This window comes from Carcharodon carcharias, chromosome 4, assembly GCF_017639515.1.
Source record: "Carcharodon carcharias isolate sCarCar2 chromosome 4, sCarCar2.pri, whole genome shotgun sequence".
NCBI classification, from domain to species: domain Eukaryota; kingdom Metazoa; phylum Chordata; class Chondrichthyes; order Lamniformes; family Lamnidae; genus Carcharodon; species Carcharodon carcharias.
This window is the reverse complement of record NC_054470.1, coordinates 97,482,295-97,509,325: the sequence shown is the minus strand read 5'-3', so window position 1 is coordinate 97,509,325 and position 27,031 is coordinate 97,482,295. Positions and strand designations below refer to the sequence as shown.

General features: G+C 42.9%; 1 protein-coding gene across 1 annotated transcript; it reads left to right on the top strand.

Annotated features, from left to right (window-relative positions):
• Positions 1-8,538: 8,538 nt before the first annotated feature.
• On the top strand, positions 8,539-16,186 carry mlana (melan-A). The gene is made up of 5 exons (XM_041186992.1): positions 8,539-8,664; positions 8,977-9,074; positions 14,501-14,597; positions 15,150-15,263; positions 15,717-16,186. The coding sequence occupies exons 2-5, from the start codon at positions 9,001-9,003 to the stop codon at positions 15,783-15,785; spliced, it is 354 nt and encodes a 117-aa protein (XP_041042926.1). The 5' UTR covers positions 8,539-8,664; positions 8,977-9,000; the 3' UTR covers positions 15,786-16,186.
• The last annotated feature ends 10,845 nt before the right edge of the window (positions 16,187-27,031 follow it).

Genomic DNA, 27,031 nt, shown 5'->3' with positions numbered 1-27,031 from the left:
GAGAGAAACCGTTCCCAATGTTGGAAGGATCAAGAACCAGATGGCACAGATTTAAGTAATTGGCAAAAGAAGCATTGGCGAGATGAGGAAAACTGTGTTTCTAAATGTGCCACTTCATCTTAACTGAACCTTAAATACCCACTGAAATGTGGTTGATTTAAACTGCCCTCTTAAATGGCGTAGCAAGTCTCATAATTGCATTAAACTGATACAAAGAAAGCTAACAATAAAACCAGGTGAACCTGGAATTGACCCAATGAACACAACAAAGGTACAAAACAAAAACAGAATTACCTGGAAAAACTCAGCAGGTCTGGCAGCATCGGTGGAGAAGAAAAGAGTTGACGTTTCGAGTCCTCATGACCCTTCAACAGAACTGAGTGAATCTTAGGAAAGGGGTGAAATATAAGCTGGTTTAAGGTGGGGGTGGGGGGGGAGAGAAGTTGGGGGTGCTGGGGTGGTTGTAGGGACAAGTAGGCAGTGATAGGAGCAGATAATCAAAAGATGTCACAGACAAAAGAACAAACGAACACAGAAGTGTTGATTTTGGTGATATTATCTAAACGAATGTGCTAATTAAGAATGGATAGTAGGGCACTCAAGGTACAGCTCTAGTGGGGGTGGGGTGGAAAGGCTAGCAGGGCATAAAAGATTTAAAAATAATTGAAATAGGTGGGAAAAGAAAAATCTATATAAATTATTGGAAAAAACAAAAGGAAGGGGGAAGAAACAGAAAGGGGGTGGGGATGGAGGAGGGAGTTCAAGATCTAAAATTGTTGAATTCAATATTCAGTCTGGAAGGCTGTAAAGTGCCTAGTTGGAAGATGAGGTGTTGTTCCTCCAGTTTGCGTTGGGCTTCACTGGAACAATGCAGCAAGCCAAGGACAGACATATGGGCAAGAGAGCAGGGTGGAGTGTTAAAATGGCAAGCGACAGGGAGGTTTGGGTCTCTCTTGCGGACAGACCGCAGGTGTTCTGCAAAGCGGTCACCCAGTTTACGTTTGGTCTCTCCAATGTAGAGGAGACCGCATTGGGATCAATGAATGCAGTAGACTAAGTTGGGGGAAATGCAAGTGAAATACTGCTTCACTTGAAAGGAGTGTTTGGGCCCTTGGACGGTGAGGAGAAAGGAAGTGAAGGGGCAGGTGTTGCATCTTTTGCGTGGGCATGGGGAGGTGCCATAGGTGGGGGTTGAAGAGTAGGGGGTGATGGAGGAGTGGACCAGGGTGTCCCGGAGGGAATGATCCCTACGGAATTCTGCCGGGGGGATGAAGGGAAGATGTGTTTGGTTGTGGCATCATGCCAGAGTTGGCGGAAATGGCGGAGGATGATCATTTGAATGCGGAGGCTGGTGGGGTGATAAGTGAGGACAAGGGGAACCCTATCATGTTTCTGGGAGGGAGGAGAAGGTGTGAGGGCGGATGCGCGGGAGATGGGCCGGACACGGTTGAGGGCCCTATCAACGACCGTGGGTGGAAAACCTCGGTTAAGGAAGAAGGAGGACATGTCAGAGGAACTGTTTTTGAAGGTAGCATCATCAGAACAGATGCGACGGAAGTGAAGGAACATGGAGAATGGCTTGGAGTCCTTACAGGAAGCGGGGTGTGAGGAGCTGTAGTCGAGGTAGCCGTGGGTGTCGGTAGGCTTGTAATGGATATTGGTGGACAGTCTATCACCAGAGATTGAGACAGAGAGGTCAAGGAAGGGAAGGGAAGTGTCAGAGATGGACCATGTGAAAATGATGGAGGGGTGGAGATTGGAAGCAAAATTAATAAATTTTTCCAAGTCCCGACGAGAGCATGAAGCAGCACCAAAGTAATCATCGATGTACCGGAGAAAAAGTTGTGGGAGGGGGCCGGAGTAGGACTGGAACAAGGAATGTTCCACATACCCCATAAAGAGACAGGCATAGCTGGGGCACATGCAGGTACCCATAGCCACACCTTTTATTTGGAGGAAGTGAGAGGAGTTGAAGGAGAAATTGTTCAGTGTGAGAACAAGTTCAGCCAGACGGAGGAGAGTAGTGGTGGATGGGGATTGTTCGGGTCTCTGTTCGAGGAAGAAGCTAAGGGCCCTCAGACCATCCTGGTGGGGGATGGAGGTGTAGAGGAATTGGACGTCCATGGTGAAGAGGAAGCGGTTGGGGCCAGGGAACTGGAAATTGTTGATGTGACGTAAGGTGTCAGAGGAATCACGGATGTAGGTGGGAAGGGACTGGACAAGGAGAGAGAGAAGGGAGTCAAGATAACAAGAAATGAGTTCCGTGGGGCAGGAGCAAGCTGACACGATAGGTCTACCAGGACAGTTCTGTTTGTGGATTTTGGGTAGGAGGTAGAAGCGGGCGGTCCGAGGTTGGGCGACTATCAGGTTGGAAGCTGTGAGAGGAAGATCTCCAGAGGAGATGAGGTCAGTGACAGTCCTGGAAACAATGACTTGATGTTCAGTGGTGGGGTCATGGTCCAGGGAGAGGTAGGAGGAAGTGTCTGCGAGTTGATGCTCAGCCTCCGCGAGGTAGAGGTCAGTGCGCCAGACAACAACAGCACCACCCTTGTCAGTGGGTTTGATGACAATGTTGGGGTTGGACCTGAGAGAACGGAGTGCAGTAAGTTCAGAGAGAGACAGATTAGAATGGGTGAGAGGAGCAGAGAAATTGAGACTACTAATGTCGCGTCGACAGTTCTCAATGAAAAGATCAAGAGAAGGTAAGAATCCAGAGGGAGGGGTCCAGGTGGAGGGAGAATATTGGAGCTGGGTAAAAGAATCTGTTGAACGGGGAGAGGACCCCTGCCCAAAGAAGTGAGCACGGAGATGAAGACGGCGGAAGAAGAGTTCAGCATCGTGTCGAGCCCGAAATTCATTGAGATGAGGGAATGAAACTAAGTCCTTTGCTGAGCACTGAATGTTCAGCATCGGAGAGGTGGAGGTCAGGGGGTAAAGTAAATACACGGCCGGGGCTGGGATTGGAAGATGGGGTGGGGACGGAGGGACAGGCAGGGGTGGAGGGTCCTAGATGGGTGTTGGTGTCGATGAGTTGTTGGAGCTTGCTTTCTCTTTATGGTGTATGTGGAACATTCCTTGTTCCAGTCCTACTCCGGCCCCCTCCCACAACTCTTTCTCTGGTACATCGATGATTACTTTGGTGCTGCTTCATGCTTTCGTCGGGACTTGGAAAAATTTATTAATTTTGCTTCCAATCTCCACCCCTCCATCATTTTCACATGGTCCATCTCTGACACTTCCCTGCCCTTCCTTGACCTCTCTGTCTCAACCTTTGGTGATAGACTGTCCACCAATATCCATTACAAGCCTACTGACTCCCACAGCTACCTCGACTACAGCTCCTCACACCCCGCTTCCTGTAAGGACTCCATTCCATTCTCTCAGTTCCTTCGCCTCTGTCGCATCTGTTCTGATGATGCTACCTTCAAAAACAGTTCCTCTGACATGTCCTCCTTCTTCCTTAACCGAGGTTTTCCACCCACGGTCGTTGACAGGGTCCTCAACCGTGTCCAGCCCATCTCCCGCGCATCCGCCCTCACACCTTCTCCTCCCTCCCAGAAACATGATAGGGTTCCCCTTGTCCTCACTTATCACCCCACCAGCCTCCGCATTCAAAGGATCATCCTCCGCCATTTCCGCCAACTCCAGCATGATGCCACCACCAAACACATCTTCCCTTCATCCCCCCAGCAGCATTCTGTAGGGATCATTCCCTCCGGGACACCCTGGTCCACTCCTCCATCACCCCCTACTCCCCAACCCCCATCTATGGCACCTCCCCATGCCCACGCAAAAGATGCAACACCTGCCCCTTCTCTTCCTCTCTCCTCACCGTCCAAGGGCTCAAACACTCCTTTCAAGTGAAGCAGCATTTCACTTGCATTTCCCCCAACTTAGTCTACTGCATTCGTTGCTCCCAGTGCGGTCTCCTCTAAATTGGAGAGACCAAACGTAAACTGGGTGACCGCTTTGCAGAACACCTGCGGTCTGTCTGCAAGAAAGACCCAAACCTCCCTGTCGCTTGCCATTTTAACACTCCACCCTGCTCTCATGCCCACATGTCTGTTCTTGGCTTGCTGCATTGTTCCAGTGAAGCCCAACGCAAACTGGAGGAACAACACCTCATCTTCCAACTAGGCACTTTACAGCCTTCCAGACTGAATATTGAATTCAACAACTTTAGATCTTGAACTCACTCCTCCATCCCCACCCCCTTTCTGTTTCTTCCCCCTTCCTTTTGTTTTTTCCAATAATTTATATAGATTTTTCTTTTCCCATCTATTTCAATTATTTTTAAATCTTTTATGCCCTGCTAGCCTCTCCACCCCACCCCCACTAGAGCTGTACCTTGAGTGCCCTACTATCCATTCTTAATTAGCACATTCGTTTAGATAATATCACCAAAATCAACACTTTTGTGTTCGTTTGTTCTTTTGTCTGTGACATCTTTTGATTATCTGCTCCTATCACTGCTTGCTTGTCCCTACAACCACCCCAGCACCCCCAACTTCTCTCCCCCCCCACCCCCCCACCCCCACCTTAAACCAGCTTATATTTCACCCCTTTCCTAAGATTGACTCAGTTCTGCTGAAGAGTCATGAGGACTCGAAACGTCAACTCTTTTCTTCTCCACTGATGCTGCCAGAGCTGCTGAGTTTTTCCAGGTAATTCTGTTTTTATTTTGGATTTCCAGCATCCGCAGTTTTTTGTTTTTATCTCTTATTTCTTTATATTTTTACAACAAAGGTACATCCCGCCCAGCCTACCCTGCAAAGTCTTTCTCATTAGCCAATAGTGACTTGTCTAAACTGGGAGATTGTCAGATAGACCAGTCAAGCAACTGCCTTGCATAGTCATACATTGCTCAAAATCATACTTTTCAACTAATATTCCAGATTTCTCCATCACCATCTTTGGATTCTGGGTATGTCCTGTCCCAGTGGAAGGACGGACTCACCAGAGATGGCAGCACAGTTAGGAGGGAGTTGTCCTGAGAGTCTTCAATCTTGACTCTGTCTCAATAAGTCTAATGACATAAGGTCAATCAAATATAAGGAAACCTCCTGCTGATTACCACTTACTGACCTCCCTGATGAATCTGTATTCCTCCATTTTGAATACCACTTGGAAGAAGCACTGAGGGTAGCAAGGGCAAAGAATATAGTCAGGGTGGGAAACATCAATGTCTATCAACAGTGGCTTTGTAGGGCCACTGCTGCCCAAGCTGGTTGAATCCTGAAGGACACTTCTGCCAGACTAGGTCTGAGGCAGGTGCTGAGGGATAAGCCTATTTGACCTTGTCCTCACCAATCAACCTGTCAGATGCATTTGATCATGATGGAATTGGTACTGCAAGATCCTTGTGGAGACAAAGTCTTTTCACACTGAGGACAGCCTCCATCATTTTACATAGCAGTGCCACAGTGCTAAATGGCATTGATTCAGAACAGATCTAACAGCTCAAAAATGGGCATCTGTGAGGTGCTGTAGGCCATCAGTAGAATTATATTCAACCACAATCTGCAACTTCATAACCTGGTATATCCCTCACTCTATCATTACTATCAAAGCAGGGAACTAACCTTGGTTCAATGAAGAGAGCATGCCAGGTTCAGCAGCAGGCATCCCTAAACTGAAATGCAAACCTGATGAAGGTCCAAGACAGGACTACATGCATAATAAACAGTGGAAACAGCATTCTACAGACGAAGCTAAGCAATCCCACAACTAATGGATCAGATCAAAGACCTGCAGTCCTATCACATCCAGTGGTGAATGGCAGTGGACAAGTAATGGGAAGAGGATGCTCCACAAACATCCCAATCCTCAGTAATGGGGGAGCCCAACATGAGTACAAAAGACAAGGCTTCAGCATTTGCAACCATCTTCAGTCAGAAGTGTCAAGTGGATGATCCATCATCAGCATCCCAGCATCAGTGATGTCAGATTTCAGCCAATTCAATTCTCTCCAAATGATATCAAGAGATGGCTGAGCACACTGGAGACAGCAAAAGCCAAGGGCCCCACAACATCCCAGCTATAGTGCTGAAGAGGTTGGAAGTGGGGATGCTCACTAATGATTGCAGTGTTGTTTTATTTGCAACTCCTCATTCTGTGGCTGCTTGCAGCAAGATCTGGACAACATTCTGACTTGGGTTGATAAGTGGCAAGTAACATTTGTGCCAAACAAGTTCCAGGCAATAACTTTCTCCAACAAATGAGAACCTAACCATCTTCCTTTGACATTTAACAGAATTACCATTGCTATTTTACCCATCATTATTATACTGAGGATCACTATTGATCAGAAACCTAACTGGACCAGCTACATAAATAAAAGGTCAGAGGCTTGGTATTCTGCGGTGAGTAACTCACCTTCTGATCCCCCAAAGCCTTTTCTAATATCTACAAGGAACAAGTCAGGAGTGGGATGGAATACTCTCCACTTGCTTGGGTGAATGCAGCTGACAAGAATCAAAGCTCAATACCATCCAGGATAAAGCAGGCCGCTTACTTGGCATCCCAGCCACCACTTCAAACATTAATTCCCTCCATCACTGGCACACAGAGGCTGCAGTATATACCATCAAAAATGCACTGCTTCTTCAACAGCACCTATCAAACCTCTTCCTCTAGGCAGTAGAGGTCACAAGGACAGCAGGTGCAAGGGAGCATCACCACCTAGGTTCCCCACCAAGTTACATACCAGCCTAGCTTGGAAATATATCGCTGTTCCTTCACTACTGCTGGGAAAATTTCCTGGAATTCCCTCCCTAACAGCACTGGATGTACCTACACCACAGTGGTTCAAGGCAGCAGCTCACCCTCACCTTTTTTAAGGGCAATTAAGGATGGACAATAAGCTGGCCTTTGCCAGCAGTGCCAACGACCCATGAACAAAAGAAAATTGTGTCTTTGAGGAGGCCAGTAGCTTCAGCGTTATGCACACCACATTTTATCAGTGGTATCTGAGTTATATATGGAAGAGAAAATTAATATGAGGGCTCTTCCTGGCATTGCTCATGTGCCCCCTGGCCATTCCACCCGAATGTGATTCAGGTGCTGAATGCATATATTCAAAGGCAAATGTCTATTTGCATTATGGTCTAGCACTCGTCGGAAAAATGGGGACAATCTGTGTATATGTGGATATTGGGAGGGGACAAGAGAAAAAAGAAAAACAGGTGGGAAAGAACATGCTTCAGCCAAATGCATTCATCAAAAATACAGGCCACGTGAAAAAAATTTCTGCAGTGAATTGGTTTGTCAATTGCACAAACATTTCTACACCAGGGTGGCAAGGACATTTTTACAGTTTGTTGTATACAATATGCGCAGTCCTTTATAATCTGACTTAAGTCAACTCTACGAGCTTTGCAAGTCTTCCATATACCTATGCTGCATTGCAATTTCAGCTCTACAAATGCCCTATAATTAAGATTCTGGTGTTGGCCCCAGAAAATTGGGAATGGAGCAAGGCCCCTTGGGTTCAATATTAGACAGAATATAACTTAATGCAGTGTGATTTACAATGTGGTCAGGTGTCCTTTAGGCCTCCTAATGACTCTTGAGTGTTAAACTCACCCAGAGTTTACTTCGGTGAGGGTACTCGTTATGTTCTACCTTGAGGTCACTTTGCTTGGGAACCAGTTGCACGCTTATCTGTCAGTGGGTGAGTTGATAACAAAATACTGCTACGCGGAGATCAATATGGAATGAAACACATGCTATTTATTTATACAGGCATGAGCACTAACATGGTGTGCTCCTCCAACCAGACCCTACTCTAGACTAACATGACTGTTGTTGTCTCTGCTGCACAGCTATTGGGTCTTACAGTCATGTGGTCAATCTGCTCACATTCTCTTAAAGGTAAATTGCATCTCAGATTACCACAGTACCAGATCATGGCTTCAGTTCATATAAGTTTAAATTATGCTTTGAAGCATCGACATGCATTATAAACTCAAGGTTGGACATGACAATTCCAGTGGCGGATGGGCAGTATAAACAAATAACACTAGTTGCAAATGGAATGTGGCTAACAATCCAAGATGTCCTCTGCAATGGAACAGCCTGACGATACTTAAACCCTCGGCTCATGCATGGAGAACACTTTTACAGATGGGGTACCAGGAGACTAAAAAACACCAGTTGAACATATCCCAGCACAAGTCAGAATCATCAAGAGCTGGGGCTGGATCAGGCTCAGAGGTGGGAGGAAGAACCCATAATCAGAATAATGATTGATGACTTGTGCATGAATAATATGAATCTGCTTCAATAACCATTAATGGAACCTTGTCCCTTTTTAGAGCTAGCAAGCAGCAATTAAGAAAGTCACATGCTGGAAAAATCAACAAGGAGGTCTTGTTTGGACTCAGAACTGAATTTCAGTCTTATGCCTACTTGATGTTATTAAAACAGACAGCATATTGAATTGGAAGAAGCTGCTGACAGTTTTCTTAGGTTTTTGCATGCTGGTATGCCGCTTATTCATGCCAATTAGAGCTAAGAAATGTCCAGGTCTTGGTCTCATGATAGTCATGAGAACTCCGCTCAGAGGAGGAGGGAAGAAGAACAAGGAATTATATGTGTAGTACCATTGCTACTCAGTCCAGGAATCAAGAGCTCACCAGACGTCAGCACCAGCTTCTAACACGGGTAAAGTTGCTACAGCTCATTACTGATGCAATCAAATTAGTTCACATTTGGCTTTAGTTTTAATTCAAATTAATACCATTTAAATGTATGAAATTTGTTCAGTATTCAATGATGTGACAGCAGCTACTATATAAATTTAATTATTTCATAATATGATTTAAAAAGTCTAGAGTTTAATCTTTACTGAGTATTGTTGTAGTGTTCATTGTGAATTAAATGGTGGAAAGATCTGATTTGTAAATAGATTTGATGTTTTACTTTTTTTTTTAAGGGATCTGTGATTATGCTTATGCTTTTTTTTTTATTCCTTAGACGAATTGATACAAAACCTCAGAAATGCCAAAAGGTGATTACACTCTGCAAGGAATTTTTGGTCCTGGGAGAGGTGGACCTTACCTCAAATCAGAAGAGTAAGTTTGAGCTCCCCATAGTTGGAAACACAGGCATATTGACCGCCTTCTCTATTGTCATGTTATTCTGTCACTACCATTGGCATTATCCAATGACAGTCTATCAGCTCTGCTAAATCGATTTATACATTAAATTAATGCGTTCCCTCAATTAAAACCGGATTATGTTTATCGATAAGTCACAGAATGGGTGAACTGTAAAAGCTCTGCTGTAAAAAGCAGTGGTTGATATAATATTATTTTACTTTGTTGGTTGATTGTTATTATCAGCTCTGGTTTGATTGAAATGTCTTCCAAGTTTCCACTACTGTTATATGGAAATAAACAACTTTGTTGGATTTATGGGTCAGTGGCTGTAAGCAGAGAACGGCTGTTGTAAAGTACCTTCTTGCAGCCTCCATGTTGAATTGAAATGGTAATTATGTGATCTTAAGTGGATTGTGTCCAGTAAGTTTGATGGTGTAGTTTAAATATATTTGTATTGAATTCTAAACAATTAGTTGTAGCTCTAACTTACTGATAAATAAAACTTGTACTTAGAACTGACAGAATCCCCTCTATTAAAAGGGTGCATGTAAGGGCAAGGGCGAGATGCAGTAAGATGATAGCATGCTCAGGTGGAGCATATACAGCGGCATTGACCTTTTAAAGTACAATGGCCTGTTTCTGTGCTGTAACTACTATGTGACTCTCTGTAAAAGGTGTCAGAACAAAAATGAATGATCTAAGATTCAGATGAAGGGACAGTTAGCTCAGTTGGCTCAATGGCTAGAGTGTGGTGCAGAATAACAGCAACAACATGGGTTCAATTCCCATACCAGCTGAGGTAGTGCTTGGAATTTACCTCTTCGCCTTGTCTCATTGTGATTATCTTGACATAATCCGTGCATAGCAAAGCTCAGTTAACAAGGATGCTACATGTCAAGAGACAGTGCTTCAGATTTGGAGGCTGAAGGATGTATTGGAAAGTGGCCACAATTCCTACTGTGGAACTACTGCAATTTTGGCAGTTTCTAAAACTGCTCCTGTATTACTAGAGATATACACTAGTTTAGAATATCATGCACCTTGCCCCTCACCACCCACAACCCAGGTTTATTAAAACTTGGCCTTCCAAGAAATCATACTCAGTGAAGCCCAGTTTCCATGAACCAGCAACATGAGTGTAGATCTTAGGCAATGTAAAAGATATGTTACAGCTGGCATTGTGGGGTTATTAAGGCTCAGAAGGAGGCCATTTAGCCCACAAAGTCTATGCTAGCTCACTGTGGAGCAATCCAATTAGTCCCATTTCCATGCTCTATCCCAGAAACCACGTAAATTTATTTAATCCTCTTGCCTTTTGAAATGATTCATGGTCTCTATTTCCACCGCTGACTTAGGCAGAAGTTCCAAGTTATTAGCACTTACTGTGTAAAAAAAAAATTCTTCTTTCCATCCCCTGCATCTCTTGCCAAAAACCTTAAATCAGTCTCCCCAAGTACTTGTGTCAGCAGTTAATAGGAATAGTTTTTTTCCCCTACCTTAACTAACCCTATCATAATCTTGTACACCTCCATCAATCCTCTTTACTGCAAGGAGAGCAACCTCAGCTTCTCAAACTTAATCGTTTAGCTAAATTCCCTCATCCCCAGAACCATTCCAATAAATCTCATCAGCACCCTCTCAAATGTCCGTCCTAAAATGCAGTGACAAGAACTGGATGCAATAATCTCTTGCTGTAGCCTAACCAGACCCTCATACAAGTTCAGCATAACTTCCCTACTTTTGTAATCAATACCTCTATTTATGAACCCCAAGATCCCATATGCTTTGCTAACTGCTCTTTCAATATCTCCTGCCAGCTTCGAAGATATATACGCATTAACCCCCAAGTCCTTGTACACTCATCAGAACTATGACATTTAGCCTATATTTCCTCTCCCTATTCCTTTTGCCAAAGTGCTTCACTTAATACTCCCCTGTATTAAATTCCATCTACCATTTGTCTGCCCATTCTGCTAGCATCTGTCCTGCTGTAGTATATTGGTATCATGCTCACTGTTAGCCAAACCTCCAAGTTTGGAATTATTGGAAAACTTTGATATTTTACTTTGTATTCCAAGTCATTTATACATATCAAAAGAAAACAGTGATCTTAGCACTGATCCTTGAGGAACACCAGTGCCTAATATCCTCCAGTCTGAAAAACACACCTTTATTACAACATGGTGTTTCCTGTCCTTAAGCCAAATTTTTATCCAAGTTGACACTGACCTTCCTATTCCATGAACCTCAATGTAGTTAACCAGCCTTTTTGTATGGTACATTGTTCAAGCTTTTTTGAAAAATACATTTGGCCCTTATCCATTGCTTTCCCTTAATCAACCTGTAACTTCATCAAAAAAAAATTCAGTTAGATTAATCAAGAACAATTTATCTTTTACAAATCCATGCTGGCTCTCCTTGATTTACTCATAAATGCCTGTTATTTTTCCCCTATTATTTCTGTTGTTCTGTTGGATATGATCTTCACTTGGCAAAGTTGTTGATAACTTCAGTACAAAGTTGCCTTGTCAGAAAATTTACTGCCAACATCATTTTTGCTCATGGGTAAACTATGCATTTGGATTTACCACTCTTGTGCACTGTGCAAAACCTAATGAACCCCTCAAGTTTCTTACGGCAGAATTTTTCATATGGCAGGTGGGCTGGGTGGGAACGAGCGCAGAGCCAATCGCCACCCGTGATTGGCTCTGCGCCACCATTTTACTCAGGCAGGCCCAGCGCAATACATGGCCAGTACCGCTCAGCGCTACCTGTCTGGGCGGCGGGGGAAGGGAGAGTCTGGGCCAGCACTCTTTTGTGCATGCGCGCAAAAGGAATAGATATTAAAATAATTAAATACATGATTTAAAAATTTATTTAAACATGTCCCTTCATGTGACTGTTTCACATGAGATAGGACATGTTTTTATTTTTATGAAACCTTTTTTATTTATTTAATAAAAGCTTTAGGAAACCTCCTCCTGCCCATGGATGAGGTTTCCTAAAAAAATGCAAAGGCCACTTGGGCTTTTTGCCTGCCTGCCAACCTTAAGGTTGGACGGTCAGGGTTACTAATTACATGAATTGCTTTCTAATGGCTTTAATAGGCTGTTTACATTTCGGTGGGCGTGCAGCCGACTCCTGTGCGCGCTCACCAAATGAAATATTGCAGGACTGCGCGATGACATTGGGACGCATGCCCAACGTCATCTTGTGCCATTTTATGCGGCGGAGTGTCAGGCCCGCCCCCGCACGCCGAAGGAAAAATTCTGCCCTTAATTTCCCTTAAGGCAAAGATTATAACTACAACATGTCTATGTCATTGTCACACAAAAACTCAATATAATGTTCTGTGGTCTCATACCTCTCCCACCTCCAATTTTTAAAAAAAGTTTTTACTCTATGAAGACAATTTCCCTTTTAAACCGCAATTCATTGCTTGAAATAAAAAAAATCACCAACTCAGAGTAATTTAATTCAAAGTGATGGCCCAGAGAGTTTATTATATCATGGTGCTAAGAATACAACCCAAGAACACCAAAAGGCTAACTTCAGAGGCAAAGCTCTGAATCAGACAAAGTTATCTCCATTAACCAGGCTTATATTGGCATAAGAGTGGCATTTATCTGTCAATTGGAGTTCGTGTAGCTAGCTTGTCTGAAGGTGTTAATATCTCAACATTTAAATGCCTCACCATTTGCAGAATTAAGCTTTCCAAACTGTTTTATCCCTCTGACTCCAAACCACATTGGTTTTAAACACAGTCATATTGAATCGCCTGGGTCAACAATAAAAAAATTCTCAGTAATATAATTTATAAAACATTAATTTAAAAACACTATCAATATGAAAGTTACATCTACAAAATATAGGCATATTGAGGTCCTTAAGTAGCCACTTAATGGCCACTTAAGTGCCTCAGTCTGCCCACGCTGCTGGTGGGTAGCCCAGCAACTTTTACTGTGTTGGCTAGAGTTGGGCAAGAGGGGTGTCCCCTGCGACAATCAGAGGCACTCCCTCTTACCAGGTCTTATTCCCCTTTAACCCTCCCCCACTGGTCTCTCAAACCCAACCACAACCCCCTCGCCGGGGCCTGTCAGCCATGTCCCGCTGATGACCCGGACTTAACCTTAAGTCTGCCAACCATTAGTTCCTTTATTTCAGGGACTGCCTGAAGTTCCAGCAGTGACTACTGCTTGAACCCAGCGTTGCTAGGGCTACAGAGCTGCCAGCCAATCGGATTGGCAGCAGTTCTCTAAGGCAGAACTCCTTCACCAGGTCAGGGCAGAAGTGTGGTCCCCCAATTAATGCCCCGCAGAGTGTTAAATGGCTGCGGGCAGCCAGTATCAGTGGTCAACAGTCAGCAGGGCTAGAAACCCCGCCATCTGAAAATCCTGTCCCTGAGGTTATCAGAAACTAGGATTATAGCCATATCACCATTTTTCAGATGACTTGTTTTGTCATGGTAAATCCATGCTCAACAGGAGAGAATTATCTGCCAATGAAAGTGTTTGGTCATGTTGTGATATCTTTTAAAGGGGGTGAAGCACAGATTCGTCAGAATGTTAACAGGGCTAAAAAGGGTCAATTTAGGAGACAAATTGCACAGACCACACTTCGATTCCCTTGAATATAGAATTGAGGGGTAATTTAAATGAAGTGTTTAGGTTTATTAAAGGATTGATAGAAAGAGAATATAGCCTCTGTTGGATGTGTCTGTAGCAAGTGAGCATAACCCTAAAATTAAACCAGGACCTTTCAGGAGTGATACTGTCGTAGGGTGGCCAAGTTGTGCTTCTTGGGTGGAAACCCCTAAGTTTATTTACAATATACTCAGCAGCAACTACACATGTGCCTTCAACTCCAACTCTATCTCTACACTGACTGCTGACGTGACCTGCGCTACTTTCCTTTTGGTTAGTACAGATCATGTGATCTTGCTTAACAAGTATTATTCTTAAAAGGTACATTACACACTAAATAAAACCATAATTACTACAGATACCAAAAACGTTTCATGCAAAGGGATGTGGAAATCTCGTACCACCCCCCAAAGAAAGCTGTTGAGAATGGGGATTAGCTGAAGTTTTCAAAAAATTAGTCAAGAGTATTAAGGACTCCAGATCCAGACAGGTAGGTGAGTTAACCTACAGGTCAGTCATGATTTAACTGAATAGGTGCAGGCTCCAGAGGCTGAATACTTACTTCTGTGTCTATCTGCCTGTAAGAGCCTGTAAGTGATCAAAACCGAACAAGCCAAAAGTCTGCAGTAACCCTTGCTAATAATTACTGATAAGGGATGCACTTTTTGGAATACAATAAATGAACAATTTGCATTTTATATCAGCGAAAAGGTAGATAAAACTAATTAGAATTGCCACTTTTTTACTCTTTTTCAGGGCTATTGGTATTGCTCTCCTGGTGATAATCCTTGTCGTTCTATTGATAATTGGATGCTGGTTCTATAAGAAACGTAATGGATACTTGATCCTCCAGGTAATTTTTTTTTTAAAAAGAACATTTGACACTGCAGTTGTGTTTAACTAAAAGACTGTGTGTAGTAGTACAAATTGTTGAAAGGATGTGCAGTGGAATAGTGTGCCCTCTAGAATTAAGAAAAAGCCTGATTTTAATTGTTTAATGGTTAGGTCAAATCTAATATGATTTCAGTCCCAATGTTCCAGCAACCAACTCCTATTTGCTAACTTGCAGACTATTATACTGGAACTTTATGCAGTCTGGCATATAGATTTTGCAATTTGTACTTGCATTAGCAATTGTACCTGGGAGAGACTTACGTTGATTGTATTATAATTAACCTGAATGTTTTGTAGCCAAAAAGGCAAATAATTAGTTTTACTAAAGGCAACTAATTAGTTTTACTAGCTAAATATTTAGTAGCAATAAACACCCCAAAAAATGTGGAAACTTTGAAAAGCATACCCCAGTTAACTCATACTAGGTGCTTGCATAGCCTTTTTAAGTAATGTTGTATGATTGGCATTTCACCACTTCACGGTGTACTCAGTAATACCCTTCTCATTTCAGAACCGACGCTTGTCTAATACCGCCATGGGTTCTTTGATAGCAAGACACCACATCCAAGAAGGAACCCCTTTGGAGACCAAAGCTTCTCTGAATGATTACACTAGCTCAAATCTGGTAAAATTATACTTCTTTCCCCAAATTTATCTAATGGATAAAGGTATACTTTTCAGAGTTAGAAATTTGCACATGGCTTACAATTTGGGCTTTCTTGAAAAATTGAAGATGTGACTTTCTGTGTAATCTAGAAGATAGAATTTTATTCTCTGGTGTTAAGACACAATACAACAATCTGTAGTGTCTTCAAGCACTCCAACAACAAATTCAAAAGCAATATGCACTACAGACTGAATCTTTATAAATTCCCATATACTTTTCAATAACTGACAAAGATCAACTTACTTGAGATTACTATGCTACATAACTGTGCAAATTGAAATTTGTAAAAAAAAATTGCTAAGCATGTTATGCATATGGTTTACAGTATTAAAACGTACACCAATTCCTGCACGTTAGATTAAGCATGTTCATTAGCCTAAAAAACAAATCAATGTTATTTTCTCTTAACAGATTCCAAATGCTCCTCCTGCATATGAGAAAATTGCTTCAGAACAATTGCCACCAGCATATTCTCCATAAATTGTCAATGCACATCGATCCAGCTTTTCAGATGAATCGTCATCATCCCAGACGCGGTTAAATAGCAATGTAATCGTCATAAAGTAGTTGCTTACATACTGTCATATTTGTGTGGTGAAATAAACCAAAATTAAGTAATTTGCACACTAAATTTAGGATTGTATTTGGCCGTGAGAATTCTTCAAAAATTTCACTAGACAAATGGCTGATATTTGTTGAATTTTGTAGTTTAGTAACTGAATTAAATTGCATAGGACTGGTTACATTTTATACACATTAAACATATGCTTTAATATAATTGCAAGGCTTTATTTTACAAGTAGAAAGTAAGCACAATGTGTGTTTACAATCCAAACTTGATTTCAGTGAGCTTGTCTTTCTTCAAGTAAAATGTTGAGATCAACAGTAAATACAATTATTGTATTATGTTTCCTGCAATATAATTAAAAGATGCAAGATTCACCTTGCTGGGAAAATGTAGTAGATTTCTGCATTAACAAATCCTATGAAAATTGCGGGGAAATGGTTGTTGAATGAGGCTATAAATATTTTTGCTTTGAAGCATCAGTCCAATCATACCATTATAAATGAGGGTACAAGTAAAATATTTTTAAAAATTAGGCGAGGAAATCACTAGGACTCCACACAACGATGATGAGGCATTGAGGCATATTAAGCCAGTGTGGCAAACACGATGTGCTGCAGAGTAGCAAAACACAGGGTTGCAATAAAACAAAAGCAAAATACTGCAGATGTTGGAAATCTGAAACAAAAACAGAAAGCTGGAAAAACTCAGCAGGTCTAACAGCATCTGGAGAGAGAAAAAACAGCAGTTAAGGTTGAGTCTGTATGACTCTTCTTCAGAAACTAGGTTGCAACACTGGGTTACACTACCAGAGCTGCCATCAAGGATATAGGTAAACCAAAGATAAGTGAATTATTTTCCTCTTCTCTGCTCATCACACCAAAACAACAGATGCACCAGGACTTTCTTGCATTGCATCTGGCAGTCATTTGCAGAAGGGCATTAGCAGACATGTGCAGGTTTGTAACACGCCTTTATTAACCTGTGTTAGTTAAGAACGGTGGGGGAGAAATTTAAATTTAAATTAAAGTTTGACTAGTGTAATGTCAGTTATGGGGAAGTTATATAATCTGTCATTAGCAGCAATGTGACTGAGTACCTGGAGAAGTGAGGTGACCAGAACCAGCATAGATTTGTGAAGGACAAGTCATATTTGATTAATTTAGTTAAACATTTGAGAATGTCACTAACATGGTGGAAAAGGTGATATCTATGGATGTTAATTCTATGGACTGTCTGAAAGCATTTGATAAGGTATGGCACAAAAGATTAACAAAAATTACAACAAATAAAATTGGAGGCAACTTTGTAACACATGTTAGAAATTGTTTGGGAGATCAGAGATAGAGTATGGAGAAAGAGCATGCACTCTGATTTGCAGGCTGCGACAAGTGGTGTTCCCCAGGAAACTGTACCAGGACTTTGGCTTTTTATAAAAGCAAATCACTACGGATGCTGGAAATTCAAAACAAAAACAAAAATACCTGGAAAAACTCAGCAGGTCTGGCAGCATCTGCGGAGAGGAGCACTGTTAACGTTTCAAGTCCGAATGACCCTTCAACAGAACTAAGTAAAAATAGAAGAGAGGTGAAATATAAGCTGGTTTAAGGGGGAGGTGGGACAAGTAGAGCTGAGGATAGAGGGCCAGTGATAGGTGGAGATAACCAAAAGATGTCACAGACAAAAGGACAAAGAGGTGTTGAAGGTGGTGATATTATCTAAAGGAATGTGCTAATTAAGGGTAGAAAGCAGGACAAGCAAGGTACAGATAGCCCTAGTGGGGGTGGGGTGAAGGAATCAAAAAAGGCTAAAAGGTAGAGATAAAACAATGGATGGAAGTACATTTAAAAATAATGGAAGTAGGTGGGAAAAGAAAAATCTATATAAATTATTGGGAAAAAAAAGCTGTGGTGGGGGGGGCGGAATCAGAAAGGGGGTGGGGATAGAGAAGAGAGTTCATGATCTAAAATTGTTGAACTCAATATTCAGTCCGGAAGGCTGTAAAGTGCCTAGTCGGGAGATGAGGTGCTGTTCATCCAGTTTGCGTTGAGCTTCACTGGAACAATGCAGTAGGCCAAGGACGGACATGTGGGCATGAGAGCAAGGTGAAGTGTTGAAATGGCAAGCGACAGGGAGGTCTGGGTCATGCTTGTGGACAGACCGTAGGTGTTCTGCAAAGCGGTCACCCAGTCTGCGTTTGGTGTCTCCAATGTAGAGGAAACTGCATTGGGAGCAACAAATGTAGTAGACCAAATTGAGGGAAGTGCAAGTGAAATGCTGCTTCACTTGAAAGGAGTGTTTGGGCCCATGGATGGTGAGGAGAAGGGAGGTAAAGGGGCAGGTGTTGCACCTTCTGTGGTTGCATGGGAAGGTGCCGTGGGAGGAGGTTGAGGTGTAGGGGGTGATGGAGGAATGGACCAGGGTGTCATGGAGGGAAAGATCCCCGCGGAATGCTGCCACGGGGGAAGATGTGTTTGGTGGTGGCATCATGCTGGAGATGACAGAAATAGCGGAGGATGATCCTTTGAATGCGGAAGCTGGTGGGGTGATAAGTGAGGACAAGGGGGCCCCTATCATGCTTCTGGGAGGGAGAAGAAAGTGTGAGGGTGGATGTGCGGGAGATGGGCCGGACATGGTTGAGGGCCCTGTCAACCACCGTGGGTGGAAAACCACGGTTAAGGAAGAAGGAGGATATGTCAGAGGAACTGTTTTTGAAAGTGGCATCATCAGAACAGATGCAACGGAGGCGAAGGAACTGAGAGAATGGGATGGAGTCCTTACAGGAAGCGGGGTGTGAGGAGCTGTAGTCGAGGTAGCTGTGGGAGTTGGTAGGCTTGTAATGGATATTGGTGGACTGTCTCAATTTCTGGTGATAGACAGAGGTCAAGGAAGGGAAGGGAAGTGTCAGAGATGGACCATGTGAAAATGATGGAGGGGTGGAAATTGAAAGCAAAATTAATACATTTTTCCAGGTCCAGACAAAAGCATGAAGCAGCACCGAAATAATCATCGATGTACTGGAGAAAGAGTTGTGGGAGGGGGCCGGAGTAGGACTGGAACAAGGAATGTTCCACATACACCATAAAGAGACAGGCATAGCTGGGTCCCATGTGGGTACCCATAGCCACACCTTTTATTTGGAGGAAGTGAGAGAAGTTGAGAGGAAGTGAGAAGGCTCGCTTCTGCCTCCTACCCAAAATCCACAAACAGGACTGTCCCGGCAGACCGATCATGCCAGCCTGTTCCTGCCCCAAATAACTCATTTCTTGCTATCTTGGCTCCATTCTCTCTCCCCTTGTCCAGTCCCTTCCCACCTACATCTGTGATTCCTCTGACATCCTACATCATATCAACAATTTCCAGTTCCCTGGCCCCAACCGCTTCCTCTTCACCATGGACATCCAATCCCTCTACACCTCCATCCCCCACCAGGATGGTCTGGTGGCTCTCTGCATCTTTTTCGAACAGAGGCCCGAACAATCCACATCCACCACTACTCTCCATCTGGCTGAACTTGTTCTCACACTGAACAATTTCTCCTTCAACTCCTCTCACTTCCTCCAAATAAAAGGTGTGGCTATGGGTACCCGCATGGGTCCCAGCTATGCCTGTTTCTTTATGGGGTATGTGGAACATTCCTTGTTCCAGTCCTAATCCGGCCCCTTCCCACAACTCTTTCTCCGGTACATCGATGATTACTTCGGTGCTGCTTCATGCTCTTCTCTGGACCTGGAAAAATGTATTAATTTTGCTTCCAATTTCCACCCCTCCATCATTTTCACATGGTCCATCTCTGACACTTCCCTTCCCTTCCTTAACCTCTCTGTCTCAATTTCTGGTGATAGACTGTCCACCAATATCCATCACAAGCCTACCGACTCACACAGCTACCTCGACTACAGCTCCTCACACCCCGCTTCCTGTAAGTACTCCATCCCATTCTCTCAGTTCCTTCGCCTCCGTTGCATCTGTTCTGATGATGCCACTTTCAAAAACAGTTCCTCTGACATGTCCTCCTTCCTTAACCGAGGTTTTCAACCCACACTGGTTGACAGGGCCCTCAACCGTGTCCGGCCCATCTCCCACACATCCGCCCTCACGCCTTCTTCTCCTTCCCAGAAACAAGATAGGGTCCCCCTTGTCCCCACCAGCTTCCACATTCAAAGGATCATCCGCCGCCATTTCTGCCAACTCCAGCATGATGCCACCACCAAACACATCTCCCCTTCACCCGCCACCCCCCTCCCCCGCCGGCGGCATTCCGCAGGGATTGTTCCCTCCGGGACACCCTGGCCCACTCCTCCATCACCCCCTATACCTCAACCCCCTCCCACGGCACCTTTTCATGCAACCGCAGAATGTGCAACACCTGCCCCTTCACTTCCCTTCTCCTCACTGTCCAAGGGCCCAAACACTCCTTTCAAGTGAAGCAGCATTTCACTTGCACTTCCCTCAATTTAGTCTCCTGCATTCGCTGCTCCCAATGCGGTTTCCTCTACATTGGAGAGACGAAACGCAGACTGGGTGACCGCTTTGCAGAACACCTTTGGTCTCTCTGCAAGCATGACACAGACCTCCCTGTCGCTTGCCATTTCAACACACCACCCTGCTCTCATGCCCACGTCTGTCCTTGGCTTGCTGCATTGTTCTAGTGAAGCTCAATGCAAACTGGAGCACTTCATCTTCCGACTATGCACTTTACAGCCTTCCAGACTGAATATTGAGTTCAACAATTTTAGATCATGAACTCTCTCCTTCATCTCCACCCTCTTTCCGATTCCCCCCTTTTTTCCCCAATAATTTAAATAGATTTTTCTTTTCCCACCTACTTCCATTATTTTTAAATGTATTTCCATCCATTGTTTTATTTCTACCTTTTAGCCTTTTTTGATTCCTTCACCCCACCCCACCCCCACTAGGGCTATCTGTACCTTGCTTGTCCTGCTTTCTACCCTTAATTAGCACATTCCTTTAGATAATATCACCACCTTCAACACCTCTTTGTCCTTTCTTCTGTGACATCTTTTGGTTATCTCCACCTATCACTGGCTCTCTATCCCCAGCTCTACTTGTCCTACCTCCCCCTTAAACCAGCTTATATTTTACCTCTCTTCTATTTTTACTTAGTTCTGTTGAAGGGTCATTCGGACTTGAAACGTTAACTGTGTTCCTCTCTGCAGACGCTGCCAGAACTGCTGAGTTTTTCCAGGTATCTTTGGCTTTTTATACTTATCTATTACTTAGATGAAGGAATAGACAGTTTTGTATCCAAGTTTACAGACAATACTAAGTTAGGAGGGGCAGTAAATAGCGCAGATTTTTAAAATATTTGCTCACAGAATATGGGCATTACTGGCAAGCATTTATTGCTCATCCCGTCTTGCTCAACAAAACTATGGCAAGACGTCTTCTTTAACTGCAGCAGTCCTTGTGGATAGACCCACAGTCCTATTAGGGAGGGAGCTCTATCATTTTGACCTGGTGACAGTGAAGGAACGGTGATATATTTATAGGTGTGTGACTGAGGGGAGCTAGCTGGTGGTAATGTTCCCATGTTCTTCAGGTTACTGGTTTGGGAGGTGCTGTCAAAGGAGTCTCGTCAAATTGCAGCAGTGCATCTTGCACACTGTTGCCACTATGCATCGGTGATGGAGAGTGTGAACTTTTAAAGTAGTTGATGGAGTGCCAATCAAGAAGGTGAGACAAAGTGGATAGGAAAAACTATTGCAAATGGATTTCATTGTGGGGAAAGTGCGAGGTCAACCATGTTGAATCCAGAATGACAAATTGGAGTACCATCCAAATGGTAAGATATTAGGAACTATAGAAGAGCATTAAGATTTGGGTGTCAACATTTAGAAATCACTAATAGTTAGCACTCTGGTACAAAATACAATTCAAAAGGCAAATGGAATATTGGCCTCTTTCACAAAGGTTCTGGAATACAAAGTTATAAAAGTGATGTTTCAATGTACAAAGCCTTAGTCAGAACCCATTGGAGCACTGTACTCAGTTTTGGACTCCGTACCACAGGAAAGGTTTATTAGTTTTTGAAGGATTATAACACAGGTTATTATACAATAGCTTAAAATGATAAAGGTTGTATGAACTTAGTTTGCATTCCAATGAGCACAGGAGATTGAGGAGCAATCTAATAGGGGTATTTTAAAAGTATAAAATAATTCAATAAGGTAGATACGGGTTACTTTTTCCTCTCATATGGGTACCTAGAACAAGGGGACATTACCTTAAAATTAGAGCTAGGTCATTGAGCAGTGAAATTGGAAAGCAATTCTTCACACAATGGGTAATGGAAATCTGTAAGTGTCACTTTCTAGGTGATTGTGGGTGTTGGGTGAATTGAAACTTTCAAGCCTGGAATCAATAAGATTTTTGTTAGGCAAGGTTATCAAGCAATATGGAGCAAAAGTGATTCAATAATTAGCTGAATAGGCTTGAGGAGCTGAATAGCCTACGTTTCTACGGAGAAATCTTTCAAGAGAAGAAAAATCTTGTGCCAAGTTTTTTTTGGGGGGGATGGAAGGTATGGAGAATGAGAAGAGAGATCTTCAGATCATAAAAAAACAGAACACCTATGCTTATTCCTGACAGACCAAGAGAAATAATTTAAGACTACTGGTTATTTTCACCAAAATAAGTAAAATTTTCACTGTGCTCTGATTTACAGGAGGGAGAGTGGAAAGACCAAGGCAATACTTTGCACATTGATAAATAGGAGTTAATCATACAATATTGGCTAACACAAAAGTTAAACTTTTGAAACATTAAAACTAAACTTCCTTGACAACTACCTAAAGTGTTTTGCTGGATAAAAAGGAACATACTCACCGAAGCTCTGGTGCTTAAAACAACTGAGGAGCAAAATTAAAACCAATAAACAGAGAAAGAACTTTGTAGTCTGGGCTGATATAGGCAGGTAAACAAAAACTCTCAAGCCCTGTCTTAATCAAATTAGATTAGCGGAGTAGAAGATTACCAGATCTTAAAATTCATTTATGGGACGTGGGCTTCGCTGGCTAGGCTAGCATTTATAGCCCATCCCTAATTGCCCTTGGAAAGGTGGTGGTGAGCTGCCTTCTTGAACTGCTGCTGTTCCTGTGGTATAGGTACACCCAAACTGCGGTTGAGGGAGTTCTAGGATTTTGACCCAGTGACAGTGAAGAAATGGCAACATATTTCCAAGTCAAGGTTGTGAGTGGCTTGGAGGGGAATGTCCAGGTGGTGGTGTTCCTGTGCATCTGCTGCCCTTATCCTTCTCAATGGTAGCGATTGTGGGTTTGGAAGGTGCTGAGGTGCCTTGGTGAGTTCCTGCAATGGGCACCTTGTAGATGGTACACACTGCTGCCACTGTGTTGGTGGTGGAGAGAGTGAATATTTGTGGATGGGTGCCAATGAAATGGGCTGCTTTGTCCTGAATGGTGTTGGAAATGCACTGATCCAGGCAAGTGGAGTGTATTTCATTGCAATCCTGACTTGTACCTTGCATATGGAAGACAGGCTTTGGGGAGTCAGGTGGTGAGTTGCTCGCCACGGGATTCCTAGCCTCTGACCTGCTCTTGTAGCCTCAGTATTTATATGGTTAGTCATACTTACATACATATGAATTAAGAGTAGGCCAATCAACCCTTTGAGCCTGCTTGGCCATTCAATAGGATCATGGTTGATCTGAATGTAAACTCAACCCCACATTCCTGCCTACCCCCGGTAACCTTTCACCCCTTTGTTAATCAAGAGTCTATCTAGCTCTGCCTTAAAAATATTTAAACACTGTTTCCACTGCCTTTTGAGGCAGAAAGTTCCAAAGACACTCAACCCTCAGAAAAAATTTGAATTCATGTGTCTTAAATGAGCGACCTCTTATTTTTTAAAGAGTGACCCCTAGTTCTAGATTCTCCCACAAGACGTAACATCCTTTCTACATCCACCGTCAAGATCCCTCAGGATCTTAAAGGTTTCAATTAAATCACCTTATTCTTCTAAATTCCAATGGATACAAGCCTAACCTGTCCAGCCTTTCCTGATAGTCTAGTAAGCCTTCTCTGAACTGCTGCATTTACATCTTTCTTAAAATGAGTCCAATACTCTACACAATACTCCAGAAGTGGTCTCATCAATGCCCAGTACAACTGAGGCATAACCTCCCTACTTTTGTAATCAATTCCCATCACAACAAATGATAACATTCCATTAACTTTCCTAATTACTAGCTGCACCTGCATACTAATCTTTTGTGTTTCATGTACCAAGACACACAGATTCCTCTGATTCTTGGAGCTCTGCAATCTCTCACCATTTAGATAATAACCTTTTTTACTCTTCCTGTCAAAATGAATGATTTCACATTTGCCCATGTTATACTCCATTTACCAGATCTTTGCTCATTCGCTTACCTATGTCACTTTATAGGCTCCTTGCATCCTCTTCACAATTTACTTTCTTACCTATCTTTGTGTCATCAGCAAATTTCGTAACCATTCCTTTGGTCTCTTCATCCAAGTCATTTATATAAATTGTAAAAAGTTGAGGCCTCAGCACTGGTCTCTGTGGCACACTACTCATCACATCCTGCCAACCAGAAAAAGACCCATTTATGCCAACTCCCTGCTTCCTGGTAGCTAGCCGATCTTCTATCCATGCTAAAATGTTACCACCACCAACCCCCACCCCCCACAAAACCATGAGCTTTTATTTTCTGCAATAACCTTTATCAAATGCCTTCTGGAAATCTAAGCATAGTACATCCACTGGTTTCTCTTTAGCTACAGCACATGTGACTCCTTCAAAGAACTCAAATAATTTGGCTAAACATGATTTCCCTTTAACAAAACCATGTTGACTTTGACTGATTGTCTTGAATTTTTCAAAGTGCCCTGCTATAACATCTTTGATAATAGCTTCTAACATTTTTCCTATGACAGATGTTAGGCTAACTAATTTTCCCCAAATTCCTCCCTTCCTTCCATTTCCTGATTTACAGCTATTTTGGGGATGTCCTCCATAGTGAAGGCCGAAGCAAAATGCCTGTTTAATTCATCCACCATCTCCTTACTTTCCATTATCAATTCTCCAGGCATGGTCTCTATAGGACCAATGTTTACTTTATTAACTCTTATTTAAATATCTATAAAAACTCTTGCTGTCTTTATATTGCTATCTCTCATACTCTATTTTTCCCCTCATTAATCTTTTTGTTATTCTTTGCTGTTCTTTCCAATCTTCTGACCTGCCAGCCATCTTTTCCTATGCTTTTAAGTTTGATACTTTTTCAGTTAACAACGGACAGTGTGCCCTCCCCCTTTGAATTTTTCTCTTATTGGAATGCATCTATCATGTATTCTGAAATATCTGCCACTGAACCTCTATTGACCTATCCCTTAACCTCACTTGCCAGTTCACTTTAGTTAACTCTGCTTTCATGCCCTCATAATTGCCCTTATTTAAATACTGGTTTTGGATGCACTTGTTTCTCCCTCAAAATGAATGTAAATCATATTACGACCATTACTACCTAGTGGTGCTTTCACTATGAGGTTATCAATTAAACCTATCTCGTTGCTCAATACCAGTCTAGTATAGTCTGCTCTCTGGTTGGCTCCAGAACTAAGAAACTATCCCGAAAATAAAACGCCCATCTGAGTTTTCCAGTCTATATGTAATTAAAAAACCCCATGCCCTTACTGACAAGCTCCCATTATCTCTTCTTTTATAATCTATCCTATGTAGTTACAATTAGGAAGCCTGAGCACCACTCCCACAAGTGACTTCCTGCATTTATCTTTCATCTCAGCCCAAACCACTTCCTACATCCTGGTTTCCTGAATTTAGGTCATCTCTCTCTAATGTGCTAATGCCATCATTAATTAACAAAGCCATCCCTCCGCCTTTTAACTTCCTGTCCTTCCTAAATGTCACGTCTCCTTCAATATTCAGGTCCCAACCTAAGTCATCCTGCAGCCATGTCTCTGTAATGACAATCAGATCGTACTTATTTATTTCTATTTGTGCTATCAATTCATCTGTTTTGTTTCGAATGCTGTGTGTTTAGATAGAGCCTTTAGTTTTGTCCTTTTATTATTTTGGTAGTATCTAATCTTATCTGATTTACTCCTAGAATTATACTCTGTCCCTTTCTGTCAGTCTGGTTATCATTTCCCATATTAATAATTCTTTCTTGCCTTGTCTCTGCTCTTTGGTTTACTGTTTCTTCCCAAATTTGACCCCTTGTCCCCACTATATGGTTTAAAATCCTCTCTACTTCCCGATTATGGAGCTCAAGAGGACACCAACCCCAACGGTAGAGATCCCACTTTCCCCAATACTGGTGCTAGTGCCCCACGAACTGGAACCTACTTATCCCTCATCAGTCTCTGAGCTACGCATTCATTTCTCTAATCTTATTTGTCCAGTGCCAATTTGCATGTGGCTCATGTAATAATCCAGAAATGACTACCTTTGAGGTTCTGCTTCTTAATTTGGTGCCTAGTTCCACTGACGATGCAGAACCTCCATCCTCATCCTGCCCATGGCGTTGGTACTTACTTGGACCACAACCACTGGATCCCCACCGTCCCACTGCAAGCTCCTCTCCAGCCCTGAGCAGATGTCCTGAACCCTGGCACCAGACAGGCAACAAAGCAGTCTGGACTCTCGCCCTTTGCTACTAAGAAGTGTCAAACCCTTAAAAATACTGTCCCCTACTACCACTTTGTTCTTTTTTGATCCTCCCACTTGGATGGCTTCCTGTACTACAGTGCCATGGTCAGTTTGCCAATCCACCCTGCAGCCCTTGCTCACACGCCTGCCCTCTGGGTCCCCTCACCTGCTTCACTCGCAGTCACGTCCTCCTGTCCCTGGCCACTGACCAAATCAGAAGCACCTAAGTGGTGTGACTGCCTCCTGGTATAAAGCATCCAGGTAACTTTCCCCATCCTTGATGTGTTGCAGAGTCTGCAGCTCAATGACTCTGAGCCGAAATTCCTCAAGCCACACTTACTGCAGACGCGTTTGCCTGCATCACAATGTTATTCAGGAGCTCCCGCATGCTGCAGCTTTGAGACATCACCTGTCCTGCTATTCTTAATGTGTTTTAAATAATTACTCAATTATATTAATTCACTTATTTATGTTGCTTTATATATTT

Bases quoted from the DNA above. Each gene is read 5' to 3' on its own strand.
- mlana (XM_041186992.1), top strand. From the start codon at position 9,001: ATGCCAAAAGGTGATTACACTCTGCAAGGAATTTTTGGTCCTGGGAGA. The intron at 14,598-15,149 runs GTAATTTTTTTT...TTCTCATTTCAG, and splicing joins ATGGATACTTGATCCTCCAG to AACCGACGCTTGTCTAATAC. The intron at 15,264-15,716 runs GTAAAATTATAC...TTCTCTTAACAG, and splicing joins ATTACACTAGCTCAAATCTG to ATTCCAAATGCTCCTCCTGC.